The 18,344-nt window shown below is 40.6% G+C and overlaps 1 protein-coding gene across 5 annotated transcripts in view; it reads left to right on the top strand.

Annotated features, from left to right (window-relative positions):
* The window catches only part of tp63 (tumor protein p63), a 58,206-nt gene that overhangs the window by 19,396 nt on the left and 20,466 nt on the right, over window positions 1-18,344 (top strand). For 3 of the 5 annotated variants that reach the window (XM_005727159.2, XM_005727158.2, XM_013909366.1), the window contains exons 1-3: window positions 4,942-5,009; window positions 10,264-10,398; window positions 12,981-13,110. In XM_005727159.2, the coding sequence (XP_005727216.1) occupies window positions 4,957-5,009; window positions 10,264-10,398; window positions 12,981-13,110 (318 nt within the window). In that variant the 5' untranslated portion in view covers window positions 4,942-4,956. Of the gene's footprint in view, window positions 1-4,941; window positions 5,010-10,263; window positions 10,399-12,980; window positions 13,111-18,344 lie in introns of those variants that run through there. The other 2 variants (XM_013909365.1, XM_005727161.2) reach the window with 1 other exon arrangement.

The following is an 18,344-nucleotide window of genomic DNA, read 5'->3' as shown; positions in this document are numbered from 1 at the left end:
GGGATCTGCTGGAGCCACTCGCCTAGCTTGGGAGTCACTGCACCTAGTGCTCCCATCCTATTCATGTAGCCCCTTCCGCCGGGGTTGCTAAAAGTTAATGATGGCTACTTCACACAAATGTTATTTGAACAATCTTACAGAAAATTATAAATGATCATAGTGGCTTTTTTTTTCGTTCTATAGCAGATCTCAGCTAACGGAAACTGCTTTTGACACCACCTCCAATCTCTTCAGCGACTTAGCACGGACGCCGTAGATCTGTTACATCGGTAATTACGATACCTCTGAAATTGCTATTCTCGGTATGCAGTTTCCCTGGTTTGTTTAACTTAGGAATCACATTTACTTGTTCTACCTTTACCTGCATGTTAGTGGTGTGTTTTGGTTTTTGTTTTGCCTCAACATACTAGTTAAACATTTAACTAGAGGGATGCTCTTTGCATCATCAAACAGATAAACGAAAACTTCTGGAATCTGCCTTGGTTTGAAAAATGAATGCCACTTTAACCGCAACAGCATTAAGAGTTCATTTCTCAGATATCCCTTCTTTACATTTCAACTCATCAGTCTGAGCATAACAAACATTTAACAAACAAATCTGGATTCCAGCTAAAAGCAGTCATACTGGATGTATTTTTCAACTCTGGCTCACTGTCTTTCAGTTGCCGCAGGCAAGGTTGATTTTCCCAACGTGGCAACAACCTGATCTCAGGTGTAAAAGTCACTGTGACAAAAGACGCATAAAGAAAACCTTGAATCATATCGTGGGAAAGCATCAATAATTGTCTGGGAGTCTGAATATTACTACAAATGAATCAGTGATTCAATAGAAATACAGGTTCTGTGGGTCACATGGGAAAGCTCGAGGCAGTTCACGGCTGTTTATCTTTTTTGTCGTTATGGAAGTACAGGACTGGTTGTCTGAGTGTCAAAATATTCCACCCTCCAGGAAGTGAATTTATGCTGGGAATGTTTTGATTCGTTTTCTTGTTTACTACGTTTTTCATCCCTTCCCTCAACGGTTCTTCACACTGCCCGAACACAAGACTTCCCTATAGAGGTGACAGGAACAATGCCAAGTTGCTGGGCAGTTTAGTGCATAGGCTGTAAATTAGCGCTTCTCAGACACTGCATCGGACACTGGTAGTTTTGACTCATCTGGATTTCCCCTGCATTAGTCACCAACTAGAATATACACACAGACGCACACAAGTATGCCCACATAACCCCCACACGGCGTGAGAGTGATTGGCCTCAGCCTGGTGTGTGTGACTGACACTGATAATGCAGCACTCCACAGTGCAGCGAGCGTCGCTGCTACCTCATCAGCTGCTCCACCAACTGCTCGTTGGCATCCTGTATGTAAACTCCTGACATTAATAAGACTGTGTGAACCGGGTATATAATGCCTTCAGCACGATGAACACACCAGAATGAATTAAGCACACCGATCACTCAGGCTGGTTGCCATTTTTGGCTTGATCTGCAGATACAATTGCAGATTAAAGCAGGATTAACGCTCTCTAACCAGAGGCCTGTGAGAATAATAACCACTTTAGACATATGTGCTCTCCCACTGATGACAGTACCAGAGATGTCCCTGACGTAGCTGCTAACCCATAAACACACACATACATCTCAAATGAAGTAATAGCGGCTCGGTGACTGGTTTCCAGCGCCTGGGCCTTAGAGTAATTAATGATGTAAGGGTTTCGTGTGTCAGTGTAAATATCAGATTTAATGGTATCTTGAGGTCAGTTTGTCCTTGTTGTGCTGGGAGGTGGTCAAAGCTGCAGTGTGTGTGTGTGTGTTAGGTTTAGAGAGGCTTGTTGCTTAAATAACCTAATAATCACCATGGGATTTTACAAGTGGGTTTTTACTATAGTCGTGTTTATGTGAGCTGTGATTGGTTGTCATTTTTCAGCTGGGAACCATGTTTCACAGAGCAACCCAACAACGGTCGCTGGTATTTCCAGCAGTGACCTTGGGGGAATAGTTGCTCATACTTTTGCACGGTCGTTGGGTGTGACTCATTTCAGACTTTCACGTCTCTAAAAATTTCATAAAAATTGGCAGCTTGTGGACTTTTTTAAACCAAATTAGAACTCAATGTGATTCTAAAACTATGAGCCGTTAAGCCTAGCTTTACTTATTTTAGAAATCGGATCAGCAGACATGCAGCAGAACGGCGGATCCTCTCAATGATTCGGTCATATCGCAACACGGTCTCACATTTGATCATTTGGTGTTCACATCCGTTGGTGGTTTTTTGTAGAAGATCGTGCACAATGTAGCGCCACAACTAAGCGCAGTGTTTGTTGCTGGCTCTGATGAGGCACTGGGGTTAAATTTCCATCTAAATTTATTTTTCAGCTTGTTTTCAGCTTCTTTTTTTTAATTTTTAAAATTATTTTTGAAGAAGTGGCTGAAAGTCACAGCTCAGTCACATCTGATGTAACTTAGTGTGTGAGTGAGTTGCGCATATTGTTCTTTTATTTGCTTTCTGCTTGTGAACTTATTGTTTTTCGGGTGTTTCTTGTTTACCCGCTTTTGTGGCAGGTTTAGATGTGAGCATCATTAGGAGCCTCCAAGGCTACACGTGAAAGTGTATATATGCCGTGTCATTCATGTAGCGTTCATAAACTACACCCATAAATTGAAGTTTACGTTTTTTTACTCGTTCAAAATATGAAATGAAGTTAAGGAAAATATTAATAAGTATGTGTCAAAGCTTAGGTAAGTTAAACCCAACTTTAAAAATTACACTCCTGGTGATTTACCGTTGGGGAAGCCCAAAAACCTCCTTTGCTGGTGCGAGTTCTTTGTTACACACAGGAAATACCCTAAATATCCCGAATGTTAACACTGTCGTTTTAGGTATTTACCCCAGTTTGCACCTCAAAGACAACAACAGAGGTCAGGATAGGTAAACCTAATATATAGAATTAAAACTGTCACTTGGAGATGGCAGTGCTGCTCATCCACTGTCTCTTAGCTGGTTGCTCCAGACCGAAGTACATCAACACAGTTTGGATGGATTAGCAAGAAATGGTGTCTGGAAAGTCACTGGTCCATGACAGAGTAAGGCCATTTTGACAGCTATGAAATGTTTTGAAATATTGTTAATATAAGTGAATTATTTAATTGTTTTTATAGCTGCTAAACTTGCGATCGCTGTGTTTTCATCGATGTGAAGCGAGTGTTGTAGTTGCTTCTGTGAGTGCGTTGATGTCTTCATGCTTTCCAGTTTTTTTGTGACCACGCTGATTCATCAGCACAGACCCTACACTGCAATGCATGTGTATTTTAGGTTTACTCCAAGCTTGCAGCAGTATAAAAGGAGTGGCTAATGGCAATCATGCAACTATTTATACAGGTGCACCTGTTCAGCCTTTCTAGGGTTGATGGGGCTCTTTTCCATAAACTAGTCAGTACAAAACAATACATAGCCTACAGTATAATAAAAAAAAAATACTTCTTGGCTGTTCATTGAATTTGCCACATTTAGAAAGAGATGGGTCATTCAGGCTTCAAAAGACTGGAGTGGGAGATTCATGAGTGGATATTTATTGGCGGGATTGTAATGTGACCAATTCTGGGTTTGTTTTTACAATAAACCACAAAATGTGGTCCTGAATGCTTGGGTTCAAGGTAGTTACAGGTCTCTCAGAAGTCCAGTTACCTTCAACTCAAATGCCCTGGATGACTGAGAAAGCACACAGTCCGTCACCAAAATGTGACATGCATCACAAAAGCGTACGGGTTTACTTGATGAGTGGACTGTCCAGATGTTCTTTACACTGAGAAGCAAACAAAGAGGGTGCTTCATTCATTACGAACTCAGCCGAGTGTGAAAATGCTGATATGAAACCTTCCAATACAGTATGTTAAAAATAGCGGCCGTGTGTCCACAGTGTCTCGTCACCAGGTTGGCACACAGTATCCGCTGTATCAGTGCCGTGTCTCACAGGTGCACCGCGGGCAGAGAGAGGCTCTATATCTTTATTAAAAGTACAAGAGAGCAGCATAAAGGTTTGTGTTCCCTGGATACACCACATCTATTTATTATCATTCCTCCTGCGGTGACCCTTCCTTTTATTTTAGCATACTGATTCATCTGCTGTTCATCTCTGAAAACCACACAACACCTCTAGGTTTACATTGCCATACTGCTTGGCTAAGAGGGTGGTTGAATTGGAAGTATGTGCCAGGATGTGGCACGATTTCAGCGTTTGCCTAAATATGAGTTTATGTAGGCTACTGTAATGATGAAGTATTTTTATCTGGTGTCTGTTTAGGTTTAAAGGGGATTCTCATTTTTTGTTTTTTCACGAGAACAGTCAGTTCTTGACCTAAGAGTTTGTTTCACTTCCTTAAAATTGCTGAATCGGCGCACAGTGAACAGTTGCTGCTATTTGGGGCGCGTTTGTGGAAATATTCAGCGCGCCCGAAACCCTCTCAGTATTCGCTGAGAAGTGTGACGCAACAGACGTGCTCTCGGGCCACAAAATCCGCTCGGGAGTCTGGGTGGAAATATCAGAACAAGGCCAGAGACATAGATGGAGGAGTGGGGAGCTTTTCAGGATAGTGGCTTCCTGGCGTGTGGGTGTTTGTGTGTTGGGGTCAAATGTAGTTGCTTGATATCTATATCCTAGCAACTGAGAGTGAGTGATATCTTGTACAGCTGGAGCAGGGGATTGGTCAGAAAGAAGGCACAAGCCCCGCCTATTTTGGGTAGCCTAAGAAAAAATACCTAAATTCAAAACATCTCTCAAACTTTCTGCACTCTGCACTGTACCCTCCGGCACTTTAATCCAGGCCTGGTTGTGTTTTTAACGGTATTTTTTTTTTTATTGTACTTTAATTGATTCTCATAGCTCAAACACAGCTATTGATCCATTTATGACAAGCTGATCATTCTGAAGCTTTCAGCAAAGTGAACTCTGGCATGACAACATGAATTCACCTTACACAGCTGTGCAGTATTACCCTGAGTTTCCCTTTCGGCGGTAAGTACCTAAAGGTTGTTGAAATTGATGACCTATACTCACACGTACTTATAGGGTAGACTGTATTGAGGTCATGTTTTTTTGCCTAATTAGTTAAACAATATGTGTTGTGTGGATTCGAAGTGTAGCTATACTCCTTCATAATGAGCCTTACATTAAGTTTAAAAGAAGGATGTAGGACTTGCTGGCTGGGAATCTCCCTGCTCCTGTTTGACCCGCGCTGCAGTTCACGCTGTCTGGAGGTCCAAAACGGCCTGAGAACAGTTGTGTCTGCCTGGATCCTCAGCTGCTGCTGCTCGGTCCTGATATATTTATAAGGGCAGCATACTTATGGCAGCAATGCATGTGTAAAGGGCAATCAGGGCTGAAGGCAGGCAGATTACATGACATCTGGAGGTCCTCTTCTGGAGATTTTTGAATCTCAACGGGAGTGCATGTGCTAGTACTGTAGCTCTATAGGCTTTGATAATTGCACATGTTTTGCACCAAAACTACCTACATGAGTGTTTCTTCTCTCATTCTAAAATATTTAAATTCTTTAAATTCTTTGCAGATTGGATGTGTTCTGTGTGCTTTTTGCCCTTTTAAATTGACCATCACAGCACTCTTGTAGTTGGGTTTAACAGTTACATTTGTAATTTTTTTTTTAGTTTTTCTGTTTTGCTTGATGACATTTTTGGCCGTTCTGGCTGTGGCACAAATTTGAAAACAATGTAACTGTTTTTGAAAAGGGATGAAAAGTATCTTCCTTGGCCTGTAAATCCCTCCACCTGTCTTGTATCCTTTGCCTTCTACGCCTTACCTTCCCTCTTGCACCAGATGATCAAAATAAAAGGAGGAGAAACTCTGAGGCTTTCTATTGTTTTTCACTCGTGTCCCTTTTCCAGCCTCGGCTGACGGATGAGGGGGAGAAGGTCTTAGGCCTTTGAAAAGTGATTAATAATGACACTGGAGAAGGACCCCGATCGGCTGGGCTGTTTGTTTTGATTGCATTTTCATCGGTCGGTGTGCACAACCTGCCAAGAGACAATAGCCATCCCTGTTTAGTGCTGACCTCTGCCCCAGTCTCGTCTGGAGGCGCTGCACTGTGTTTAAGTGGATGCTGAACAGCCTTTGCCTCGGGCTAACCGAAAACCTCTCAGAGTAACCAGACACCCAAACGCAGACAAAATGCAGCCAGAAAAGGGACAAAGCCCATCTTGAAAGTTCGTTAATAAAATAAAACTGCTTTGAAATGATGATGAAAAAAGATAGAATATTGCATTTATGTGGTATGCATTTGAACGTGGACATGTGTGCCTTATTACAACAATGAAAATTATTTTCTTAAGCACAAAGTAGTGCAGGACATCAGCAGGGTTAGGCTGCAGATCTACTATTTTATTCTTCCATTAAACTGTTTTAGTGTATTTATAGGCTTGGATGGCTGTACACGCAGAACCTGATAAACAGCTTTAGTTCTGGATGCTGACTGGTGATCAGACAATACCAAGAAGCAAAGCTCAAAAGTCTTTTGGACAAGTTAATGGGATGTCAGTTAAACTAGTTCTTCTGTATTTTAAAAGAAAATTAAAGAATGAAATGGAGTTAATGTGAGGCACAGGTCACGTGGATGACCACACCTAAATCCTTTCTCCTTGAACACAGATGACAACTCACCTGCTCTACCTGCCATTTACCTGTTTTTTTGGTTTTTTTTTAAAGCCATCCTTTGTGATTTTTTTTTTCCCTCTTTGGCACGTTTCCTTCAAACTCCTCGTGTGCTCTTGTGCCAGGCAGCTAAGCCACCAGGTTTTGTGTACTGCTGTAAATGCTTTCCTACAAAAGCGTGTTGGCACTGCTCAAAGTAAAAAAATAATAAAAATAAATCAATCACTATTTTGACATCGACTCTGAAGAGATACTGCTGTGATTTGGATGTATTCATAACAAAGCAACATGTTGATAAGGATGAAGAGATGGCTTTTATGAATCAGTAAGCCCTAACATAATGGATCATTTCAAGAATATCACAATTTATTTTACTATTATTCTTTACAAATTATTTATTTATTTATTTTTTGCTCTTTAATCTTCAGTGCTTCTGAAGAAACCGTATAAAATCCTGAATTTAAATGTATGGGACGATGTTGCAATTGCAAAAATAGTAGAAAAAAATAAGCATTTAAAACCTTATTCTGGGGCAAATTCTGCATTTTTAAAGCAGTTTATATTATATTATGAATTACTGTGAAAAATATTAATAACTCGGATGTCGATGTCACATGTTTTCTGTTGGCTGTACAACAATGTGCACAAATAAGTTGATTTTTTTTTTTTAATTCGTAGATTTAAAAAATAAATAAATCTTGGCATCTATCTGTCGTCAGTTTAATTCCTTCTGTGACTTAATGCTTAGTCTTTAGCAGGAATGAGTTCTTAAGCAAAGGTACTAACAGCATATTGTCAAATAATGCCTTAAAAATTTGTTATGGAAGTACTGAAGGTATTTAGTGTTATACTTTTACACGTTTTATCCTTAGACTGTTAGTCTGGATGAACTGAAAGGATTTTACACTGTAATTGCAAACATAGATTTATTGGTACCTTCATTATGGCCATAGATGAATCTTTAGAAAGTCTTTATGCTCTTTATCTAGCGATCTTTAAACATTTAGCCTGCACAAAATTGATGTGACACAACAGATAAACAATCGCTGCCATCAGTAAATGTCATCTTAGTGCCTGTAGGCTGACGGCAGTCAACGAGGTGCACTCTTAGATATTCTTACTCATGCATTCATGTAAAAGGAGGATATCTGTGTTGCAGTTGGTTTGGGTGGGGCTTATTGCATACAAGTTTGTAGCAGTTTTCATTTTCTTTTTTACATTAACGAAACGTTAATGTAACATCACATTTGCTCTCAAACATTTTCAACAGCTGCCAATTTGAGAGTGTACAGCTGTAAACCACAGGTCAGTTTGAGTTCTGCAAAACTCATATTTTAGGTTTTTGTTATATATAAAAATCAAATGCATTCGATTTGCGGTGAACTTATTTTGTAAATGTGCTAGGTTGCACTCACATGTGAGTAGTTGACAATATTTAGCCAGTCAGAGAGAGATATACAGTATGCTTTATTCTTTTTAACATTCATATCTTTAAAAAATATATATTTATATTTTCATTACAATTTAAACACAAATCGTAAACAAAAAGACTTTTAAAAGCTGTAAAACATGTAAATATATTAAATTTGTCTGTTCAGTGGGGTCCAGTTGGTATGTGTGGGGTCTGTGTTAGCAGTGTAACATAAATTTAGGATCTAGATGGCAACTATGCACACTGTGACTTTTTACATAAAGTAAGAGTACATACAATGAAATTAAAAATTAACAAATTAATAGCAAAAAAAGCAGAGAAGAAAAATCTGCTGGATTTGCTTGAGCATTTTCATATATGCTCTGGATCATAAACCCATGTGTATGCATATAAATAACAATACGTATATCTATTTAAAGAGCCCTGTGACTTTTCATAAAGATTTGAATAGTTGTATATTTATTGTTATTTGTAGATTGAGCTCTGTCTGCTTTCCTCATCATAATAATGATAAGTATTACCCCTCTGAATAAACTCTAAATACATTTTGAACTTTTCAGCTTGACTCAAAATAATTCTGCTTCCTTAAAAGAGCACAGAATGTCCAATTAGAGGCAATAAATTAGGTTATAGACTATTAATGCAGATGTCAACTATAGCTGTGTGAACACCTGAAAAACACTTTCTATATTGTTTTATTAACAGTTTGTAGTTTTCCTTCCCAAATGTGTTTTATAGCCACACAAAGTTGCCACATACTTGAGTACTTTTTTTCTCATCATCATCGCATTTAGCAACATTATTTTGGCTGACTTTCCTCACGTAGTGTATATGGTTACTTACTTCGTAACACCATCACTTAAATATTGTACAGAGGGGCACAGCGTGCTGGAGGCGCTCTGCTGCTGAAAGGGCAAAGCGTTACCGAAAACTATCCGACATAGGATGCGAAAAGTTTTAAAAGTCCCAAAATGTAGTTTTAGTTTTCAAATCTTATGTTAAGGTCAGATGCCATGAATGGCTTACAGGCTTCCCCAAAAACTTATATATTTAGGTTGGTTACAAGTTTAAAACAAAAATCACAAAAACGCAGCTGTGTGAGGAACCGTCCTTGTTAGTAGACTGGTTTAAAGGGGTGCGTGCTATTTTTGCAGCGGATCGACTGACCTTGAGACATTTATTAAATTCTTTTCTGGCTTTATTAAATTATTTACGTTACATTTCAGGTGAAAGAGGTCAGATGAACGATTTCACTGAAGCATTTTGGAGTTTCGGTTTGCTGCATATCGTGTCAGTTTAATTATTGTGCAGGTCTGATATACATGCAGCTTTTTATACAAGGCGAGCTGAAATACAGCTTCCTTGCAAGCCGCTGTAATTCATGATCCAAGCTTTGTCGTGGTCCTAATGTTGCAGAAACATCTAACTTTACTCTATTAAATGTGTCTGGGCATGATTAATATGTAGGCCCTAATCTGTGACATCTTACCCATAATAATTCTTGAGCTTTGCAAAATAAATTCATCTCAGCTCTCAGCGCTCCCTCATATGAGCCTCCTGCATACGTGAAATTATTTGCTTCATTAGATATGCCTGTGTTTGTAAGACAGGTATTAATATCATTCATCACAGCGTTGGGGAATTCCAAAACCTAAAATAGTGCCAGCTTCAGATTATGGCCGCCCCATCGGCCTCCCTCCCGAGCTCGCCCAGCTGTACGCATACCACAAGTTTTAGCGGTGCTATCATATAGACGTTGGGGGGAATTCCGCCTGTCTCAGACTGCAGCGTGCGCCACTTCAGCGCAGGAACAATGGCGGGCAGAGCTCTGAAGCAGGTGTAATGTTTCAAGGCAGCAGGTCAAAGTGCCTCTGTCTGAATGGTACATAATCACCATTATGTGTAGTACAAATATTCAACATTATGTAGGCTGACTTCTTCACAATGGAAGTGCTCTTCATGAATGGCTGCCAGCAGGACTCCTCCTCCTCCTCCTTTATCTCCACTGGCTGGGTGGCCGCATCTTAGCACAGCACATCAGCTTTTATGTTCGCTGACTTTGCAACTATAAAACGCTTCCCTTTAAAATAGTTTTTCAGAAATGGCAGCTGTAAGTGAGCAGGAATGGGTGTAATAAAATGATTACAGCTGATTGATGGTGTCTTTCTGCAGACTCAGGGACCCTTCAGCTCGTCTGTCCTGGAGAGAGGGCTCATTCCTCACCACCATGTCCCAGAATCAGGCAGCACAGACAACTGACTTGTTCAGCCAAGATGTGTTCAACCAGCTGTTTGATATGCTCGACCAGTAAGTGAATACTGCCAAAAACAACAAAACAAGGGAAAAAAAAGGCCATAGTGAAATATTCAGCTATGCACATATTTTAGATATTTGTGCGTTAGTTTTCATTTTGGGGATTTTTTTTCTTCTTTTATGTGGAAATTATAAACCATGTCAGCTTCTTTGCCTGACTTCCTTCTCACTTGCAGCAGTTATCCTCACACTTTAGTTTCTCTTTTTTTCTAGATTTGAATTTATCCACGTTTATGGCCCTGTGTAAAACTTGCCTTTGGACACAACAACGTTATTTTCAGCCAGTGGGTAAAAGGTGGACTTAGCCACCGTGACGTCACTCACTTGTTTTTGGGTTAGGATAACCCCCCATTGTTTTGTTTTGTTTTGTTTTTTAAATCAGAAGTGATTGTATTTGGACAGGATGTAAAGCTATTTGCTAACAGTAACAAACTGCACAAATAAACTGTAAGAATGTGGGAGAGATACATAGATACCCTCTAATAAGCACTAATTAAGAGGCTACTAAAATACTAGAATTTCACCAAGCAGGACATAATTTCTTGTCAGTAAAGGCAGCAAAAGCAGTCCAGTTCATTAACTCTTTCAAAGTGGCCACATCCGTGGATAATTTATAAGAAAAAATTCACCCCCTCAGATTCATTATGGACTCAGACTGCAAGTTTCTACTATAATGTTGGACTTTTTAACATGGGCATCCATAGGGACTAACTCACCGACGGAGCCTCGAGTGGACATTAGAGGAACTGCAGTGTATGTTGACTTCATTTACCAGCTGCACTTCCATGCAGGCAGCTATACACAATTTTGCTGAAAACTCCGAATGGTACTCGGTAGTTTTTATGACAACCGCGTGCTTCGCATCAACGGATGATGTCCTGGGAAATCTAATCTCAGATCTGGTCCAGGTCATCAATGAGCTCCAGGACAGTCTGGTGCAGCCTGACAGCATTGGATGGATCATCACATAAAGTCCCAGAGGTGTTCTACTGGATTTAGGTCAGATGAGCCTGGTCGATGGTATCAATTCCTTCGTCCTCCAAAAGCTGCCTATATTGTACCGCATGAGGTTCAGCACTGTAGTGCACCAAGAGGACCCGAAGACACACTGCACCAGTGTGGGGTCGCGCCTCCTGCTACCAGCAGTGATACTGACCCGAGCCAAATGCAAAACTAGTGAAAAAAAACATCAGAAAAGATGTGGAGGAAAAAAAATGTCAGTGGGCTTCACCTGTAAAACCATTCCTATTTTGGAATGGTTGCCCCTGTAGTGTGCCTATTGTTCAATTTAATTTAATTCAGTTTTATTTATACAGCACCAAATCACAACAACAGTCTCCTCAAGGCGCTTTATATTGTAAGGTAGACCCTACAATAATAATTTCATTAACACTAAATCAGCTGAAAATGATTAACAACCCCCTTCTGCTACTTAACTGACCAGATCAGTATTCTGTCAGTATAACTTCTATACTGACATTATATCAATTTCAAGTTTAACTGACTTGATTCTGTATTCTGATTAAAAATTGTTCATTTACGGGTTTTTTTAGCAGTGTACTTTTTCTAAAAATGTTCATATCTGGAAACAAATTAGTTTCAATATTCATTTATTTGTCAATAATAACATCAACATTATTAAGAACTCTGTTATTAATTGTATAAATATACAGTTAACTTGTAAAAGAATAAATTTACAGTTGTATTTTAAAGTCTTGTTCTCTGGTGGCTCATTTGTCCCTGTGAGCTGGGTCAGTGTAGCTCTTATATATTTCAGTCAATAGCTAACATCCTGAATTCCTTTTGTATGTGTCAGTTTTATTCCTGTGTCATATTTCCTGAGCTATAGGTCGACTTAAGTAAAAAAAAAAGTCTCACTTTCCTCTCTCCCCCTGGTCTTCTGTTAGCTCTGTCTGTCTCTGCTCTGTTCACTGGGTGAGCAAACAGTGAGACTTTGCAGAGAGGCAGAGGGCACCGGTGCAAGAACAAAAGTCAGAGAGCTTCTGCTGCTAACCCTAACTTTCTCCCAGAGTAATAATTTTACATGTATCACAGCATGAAATCACAGGACAGATGAGAGAGAGGAGGGAGAGAGACACATACCCAGAATTCATTTTTTGAAGTCTGCGCCACTGATTTATCAGAAAACAGATAAAACATCCGGCGTGCCAGTAATCGATTCTGTTCCTCTGCGTTACAGACAGTTTATTCACACCGATGCACGCAGCTACACACTGCTATAAACAAGAATTTAGATTTGGACTCTTGGAGTGGGTCCAAAATTGATTTGAAATCAGTTCTTAACAGAGCTTAAATGGGTTTAATATTTAATGTGAATATCTCCTGGACTGTAAGTTATGAAGGCTCAAGAATTCTAGAAAATGTAGCACAAGTTAAAAACAATCACTGTGTACTCCAAAAGCTAAAAATATTCATAGTATGATGGGTCAATAAATTCATTGAAATCCCTGTAAATAAAAATCAGCAGATTCTGAGGGGGGGTGTATAGAAACATTTCTCAGATTTGGTTTATTTTACATGGAACGACCCATTAATCTGTATTGTTGCTGTTTCAGATCTGCCATTCATTCAGTCCAGCCCATCGAGCTGAACTTCAGCGACAGTCCGGCCGACGGGTCGGCAGGAAACACCATTCAGATCAGCATGGACTGCATAACCATGCGTGAGCCGGATGAACCGCTTTCTGTAAGTACATGTGAGGTTTCAGTGGGAAAATAAATGATTTACTTTGAATTCTGCTGCCTGAGAACAAATAATTTATAAAAGGAACAATACAAGTAACCTATGACGTGCTCAGGATTGTTTGAGCCCATTATTTAATAATGCACAGTGCAACCAGTAAACTAAATAACCAGTTTTACTGCCTGTTTTTTGGTTCAATACTCACAGAAACAATCAAATATTTATTTTTGAGGGCTATTATTTTTTAACCAGTAAATTCCAAGGCCTTCATCTCATGCCCCAAAGCGGAAAACCATGCTTCTCCTTAAATGACTCACCATTATCTCGGTAGCTAATTATTTTGTGCATTTTTCATCATTTATGAGCTGTATGCTATCACTTTCATTCTGAGTTGATTGGATTCACAGTGTAAATTACATATGTTGTAAAACACAGAACCTCCTTTCAAATTACCAATGGAATTTCCCTGGGAAGGTTAAGAGAAGGTGGTGCAGAGTGGTTCCACACACCGGTGAAGAAAGGTCTGTTTTTTTCCTGAGATGTTGTCTGTAAGCTGGCGATTTTATCTGATTTAGCCTGAGCTGTGCTTGACCTGGGTGGCTCCTCTGAGGCAGGTAGTGAGTTGATGGTAGCGCGCGCGCCTGTCACTGTCACATGACGCATCCCTCTTTGGACACAGAAGGAGTTCAAGCTTGCAACATCTTAGTACAGATAGTCTGATTTTTCCAGTTTCACCACATATAACAAGACGCAGCTGCAGTGGAAGGAAAATTATAGAAGAATTTTATATCAGGAAACTTGTGAAACCCACCTTTGCAAGTACTGCTTCTCTGCAGCTGCTTGGCTGTATGCTTTTCAGGCATCAACACAATCAGCTAACTGCTAATCAAAGCTCTGTAAGAAGTCCAGCATCCATGAGAAGAAGATTTAAAAAGAAGATTGGTGAAGTCAGGCTAGTTCAGGTGTAATGATTTGCTACCTGCTGGTTTGCCACAGAGCTACGGTTAGGCTGATATAGTCACATTTAGCAAAGAAAAGATGGATCATGAGGGTTGAACCGTTATCAATAAAAGGTTCTATCGAGGGTCTCTGATGGGCAGAGACGAACACAGTCAGGCAGGAAGAAAATGCCGAAAACTAACGTAGCATCAGACAAGAGAACCTCTAAGATGGTCCATCCACGTCTTTGTGGTTTATATTCTTCAGTATGAAAAGTCCTGATACCAAGCTTATTGTCCTCGTTAAACTCTTAGTAGGCCCAAGATATAAATACTAAAATACTAAATAAATAAATACTGGGTGTCCAGGACATTGTGCGTTTCTTGGGGGTTGGGTCTGTTTTTAAAAAGGAAAAAAAAAACGAGAAGGAAGGACTGCAGCGAGAAAAAAAGATAAAAACCTCAATGCAGGAGAGTTCACATCCCACACCTCACCATATTTTTTTATCAATCATTAGGTGAAAGAAACGATCGGGGCTGAGTTTTAGTTAAACAAAGTTCAGCTCAGTTGTGTCAGTTTCACCCATCTTTTCACCTCGGTCTTCTCTGTGTCTCACAGAGAAAACGCTGAGTTAAAACACAGGTTTGTAAATCCATGTTTGACCTGTAGCGCGGGGCATGTCCTTGTCAGCTCTGCTGCTCAGCGATGATGTGCACGCTCCCCTCCCAGTGCAGGAATGCCGTTGTCCAGCCAGGGCGGGAAAAAAATAGCAAATAAAAATTTTGTTCGGGGAGCTGAGTAACGTTACACTGCGCATCCCCCAAGGGGGCCTGTGCTCTCTTGAACTGATGATTAACGGCTCTACCCCCACCACCCACTTTCCACTTTGTGCACCAGAGAGGGGCGTGGTGCAGCGATTGGCACAGCAGCAGATCTGGCAGCATCGCTGTGGGCTAAAAGCTCACTCCGGTGGCTGCTTGCCAATCACCAAGCCCCAGCCGTTATTACAGAGTCATACCTCTGTTTTGATGAAAAGCTGCGGTGGGCGAACCCACCCTCAACTTGCCCCCTTCCTCTTCCACCCATGTGGAGGTGTGCCTCTTTCATGAGTCATTAGAATGCAGCTCACTGTTTAGTGCCCCGGGGGACTTATTTGTATTGTGTGGGCTTTACGTTTAATGTGAAATTCCTTTTTATTCTACATTTTTTTTCTTTCTTTCTTTCCTTTTTTTTTTTTTGCACTGTAGCTGCAGGGCAACAATTTAACGCAGCACCTGCCTCTGTTGTAGAGGTCCCAGGTCTCATCTATCAGTACGTGTCTTCTCCATGTAAAGGTTGTGGAGGTGGGGTGGCAACGAAGGGGGAAGGAGAGGGTAGAATAACATGAAGGAATGTAGCGGGGATCGTGGCAGGAGAAACGCTATATCCTACCCCAAACAGCTGATTTTACAGCCAGATAAAGCTGTGATCAGCTGTGCGTGGAAGATGCAGTTGTCGAGCAGAGGCACCGAGGTGCTTTTCAGTCGCAGGTTAGAGTTTAAACAACTTTACAGAGGAGTAGCTCAATCAACACGAGGCTCCTTCGAGATCTAATTACATGTTTGTGTTTGGATTTTTTTCCCCTCACCTACTGTGTGTCTCGGCGTGAGTGCCCCTGTGTTCAGTGTTTGTGCAGATGAGGGGTTTTCTCTTTTGTTTCCCACATTTAACCGAGCTGAAATTAATGCTTTTTAATGCAGACTTTAGCACATGTGGTGCGCTTGTTACCACAGCGTTTGAGCCCTTTCCTCGAGCCTTTACCTCCCAACGTTATTTTTTTTTCTCTTTCTAAGCAGCGAGAGGCTTGGCGTCAAACTTTATTCGTCAGGACATCACACTTTATTTAATCCGAAGCAAACTGGTGCATGAAGTAGACAGCCATAAAGCGCTCCTTTATTTTGTTTTAATGCTCCACCAGTTTGCCTCCAGCACTTAAAGGTGAAGACCAAAGAACGGTTGCTTGCCACGGTCCACTTGAATGACTGTTGATTTGGTAAGAAGTCAGAGTTTAGATGTGGGGATGTGGGGCCCCTGTTACTTTCTTTGTTGGTCATGGTGAGCTGTGTTTTTACGCCGCAGTTTCATATGGTGCCGGGTTCAACAAAAAAACATGCAGGTTGTGACCAGGTGAAAACATAATTCAGTAATAATGTTTTCTACTGTTTGATGACATTTTATCTGTCTCAGAATGAGACTTTAGAGCCGACTGTGCACTCGAGTGTGGCTGGTCCAGATGTGGTGAGGACACAGGCTTAACTGAAGTCTGTGCATATCTCATAAAGATGTAATTAGGGCTTTTTTTTTTATAAACAAGGGTTTGAAGAATATTTTTCCAGTCCAGGTGATTTTCTTAAGGGGAAAAGTTAGACGCTCTTCAGGGATGCCAGCAGGAAAAACCTGTTATGGATATTATTTTAAGAAACATCATGTTTGAAACCAGGTTTTTCATCAGTATTGTGAGAGCTGGGGCAGAAAAAACAGGGTTTTACTGCTCAGTGGTTTAAAATCTTTAACTAGTTTATATGTTTTTATTCAGTAAAAGAAACTTTGAAATTCAATTAGGAGCTAAAAAAAGGTTCTTTTGTGTTTCACAGTTTCCTTCTGCACGGCGTCTGTGGTGATCAGATAAATGAAAAAGTAGCAATTCTGTTTGAAATAAGCGGCTGAGTCTCTGTGCTCATTGTTTGTGATACTGGAGGATATTGAAAAGCGGGCCGTGCGAGTGATCATGTTTTCAGAGCCGTGATCTACATTTCATTTTCTAGTGCCAGGGTTTTTCCTGTAGAAACATTTTTGGCATTCCCCAAAATGATTTTAACCGTTTCATATATGCAAACAAAATGAGCATTTTTCTTTATCAGATTGTCAGAAATAGCACAACGGAGAGATTTCTGTTAAAGTAGGTAATAAAGATCAACTCCAGTAGGCCCATTTTGAACCAGGACTCGACAGAGCGTATAAATATAGAAAAAGAACACTTTTGAAACATAGATGCAAAGTGCTTTACAGAAACATTTAAATAGATTCGCACGGAAAACTCAAAAAGAACAGGTTACACATTTAAACCCGACCAAAGAGTGCGAATACTCGGGGCTCATGCTTGACCCGCACATGGACCTTGAGGCGTTCAGTACTTGAACCTCCAGAAGCTTCAGCTCGGAAACTAAAACTAAAAGTGGGTTTCCGTGGTTGCAGGTGAAGTTGAAAAGTTAAAATACTTTCCATCTTCTCAGTGTGTGAAGTTTAGATTTAAACGGAGTCTGCAGCACTGAATTTGAGCCCTTTTACTTACCAGTATGTATGTGACACAGTGCTAAAACAGGTGTAAAAACATCCCGGCTGCTCTGTTAATGCAAAGATGAAGGTAAGATGCCCAGCACATTGTTTTACAGTGTCGTCACTTGTCTGATTATTTGTATTTAAATAAAAGAATTGAATTAGCGTGCAAAAGTGTGACTCTGCAGTCATTTGGTCAGTGAAGGTCGTAAAAATCATTGCTGAAAATGTTCCCAGTTTCTCTTTCACTTATAAAATGTGTCTGTGGATAAATTAGCTTCCCTAAAAGCAGCTTCAGTGATTCAGGATTTGGTGGCAGTTGATTGTGAGGATTTTGGGATTTGCCACCCAAGTGATGCTTTCTGCTGCTCGGTCGACTATCTGCGTCTGTCAGTGAGGACGGCAGCTTACTCTGTTTTAGGTCAGGTGTCTGTGCCTTTTGCAGCCTCTGCAGCCCGACACCCGATACTAAACTAATCTAGCGGACTTTAGGACTAGCCTCTTTAAAAGGAAAAACTTTAGCAAAGCCTCTTTTGTCTGAGCCTCTGGATCTGCAGATCTTTAGTCGCCGCTTGCTCCAACTCAGTTTCTCACCGCTGTAGCAGCCGAGGTGACGCAGTTAACCTTCAAGTGACCGACTGGGGTCTTTGAAGAACCCAGCTGTTTATTTCATGACATTTTTAGTCATAATGTTACCCATCACGAATCTAATGTTTACGCTTATCAGTACGTTGCTGTAGAAATGGATCTGTTTTGGAGTGCAGCTCCTGCCTTCGTTGCATTTTACAGCCTCTGTACTGTAATTTACTGCAGCATTAGCCACAAACTGAGGACTCTAACCTCTTTCGCAGGTCACTGTTGTTTTAACATAATTAGAAGTTTGTTTTGCCAAACAAATGATCACCCTCAGAAGCTGCAGGTTGGCCCGTGTTTGTGGCCGGGAGTCTTAGGAGGCCGCTGGCTTGAGCTCTTTAAAGTGTTGA

The sequence above is a fragment of the Pundamilia nyererei genome, unplaced genomic scaffold, assembly GCF_000239375.1.
Source record: "Pundamilia nyererei isolate P.nyererei 1_Seehausen unplaced genomic scaffold, PunNye1.0 scaffold00023, whole genome shotgun sequence".
NCBI classification, from domain to species: Eukaryota; Metazoa; Chordata; class Actinopteri; order Cichliformes; family Cichlidae; genus Pundamilia; species Pundamilia nyererei.
The sequence above is the reverse complement of the archived record's forward strand: the minus strand, read 5'-3'. Positions and strand labels throughout refer to the sequence as shown.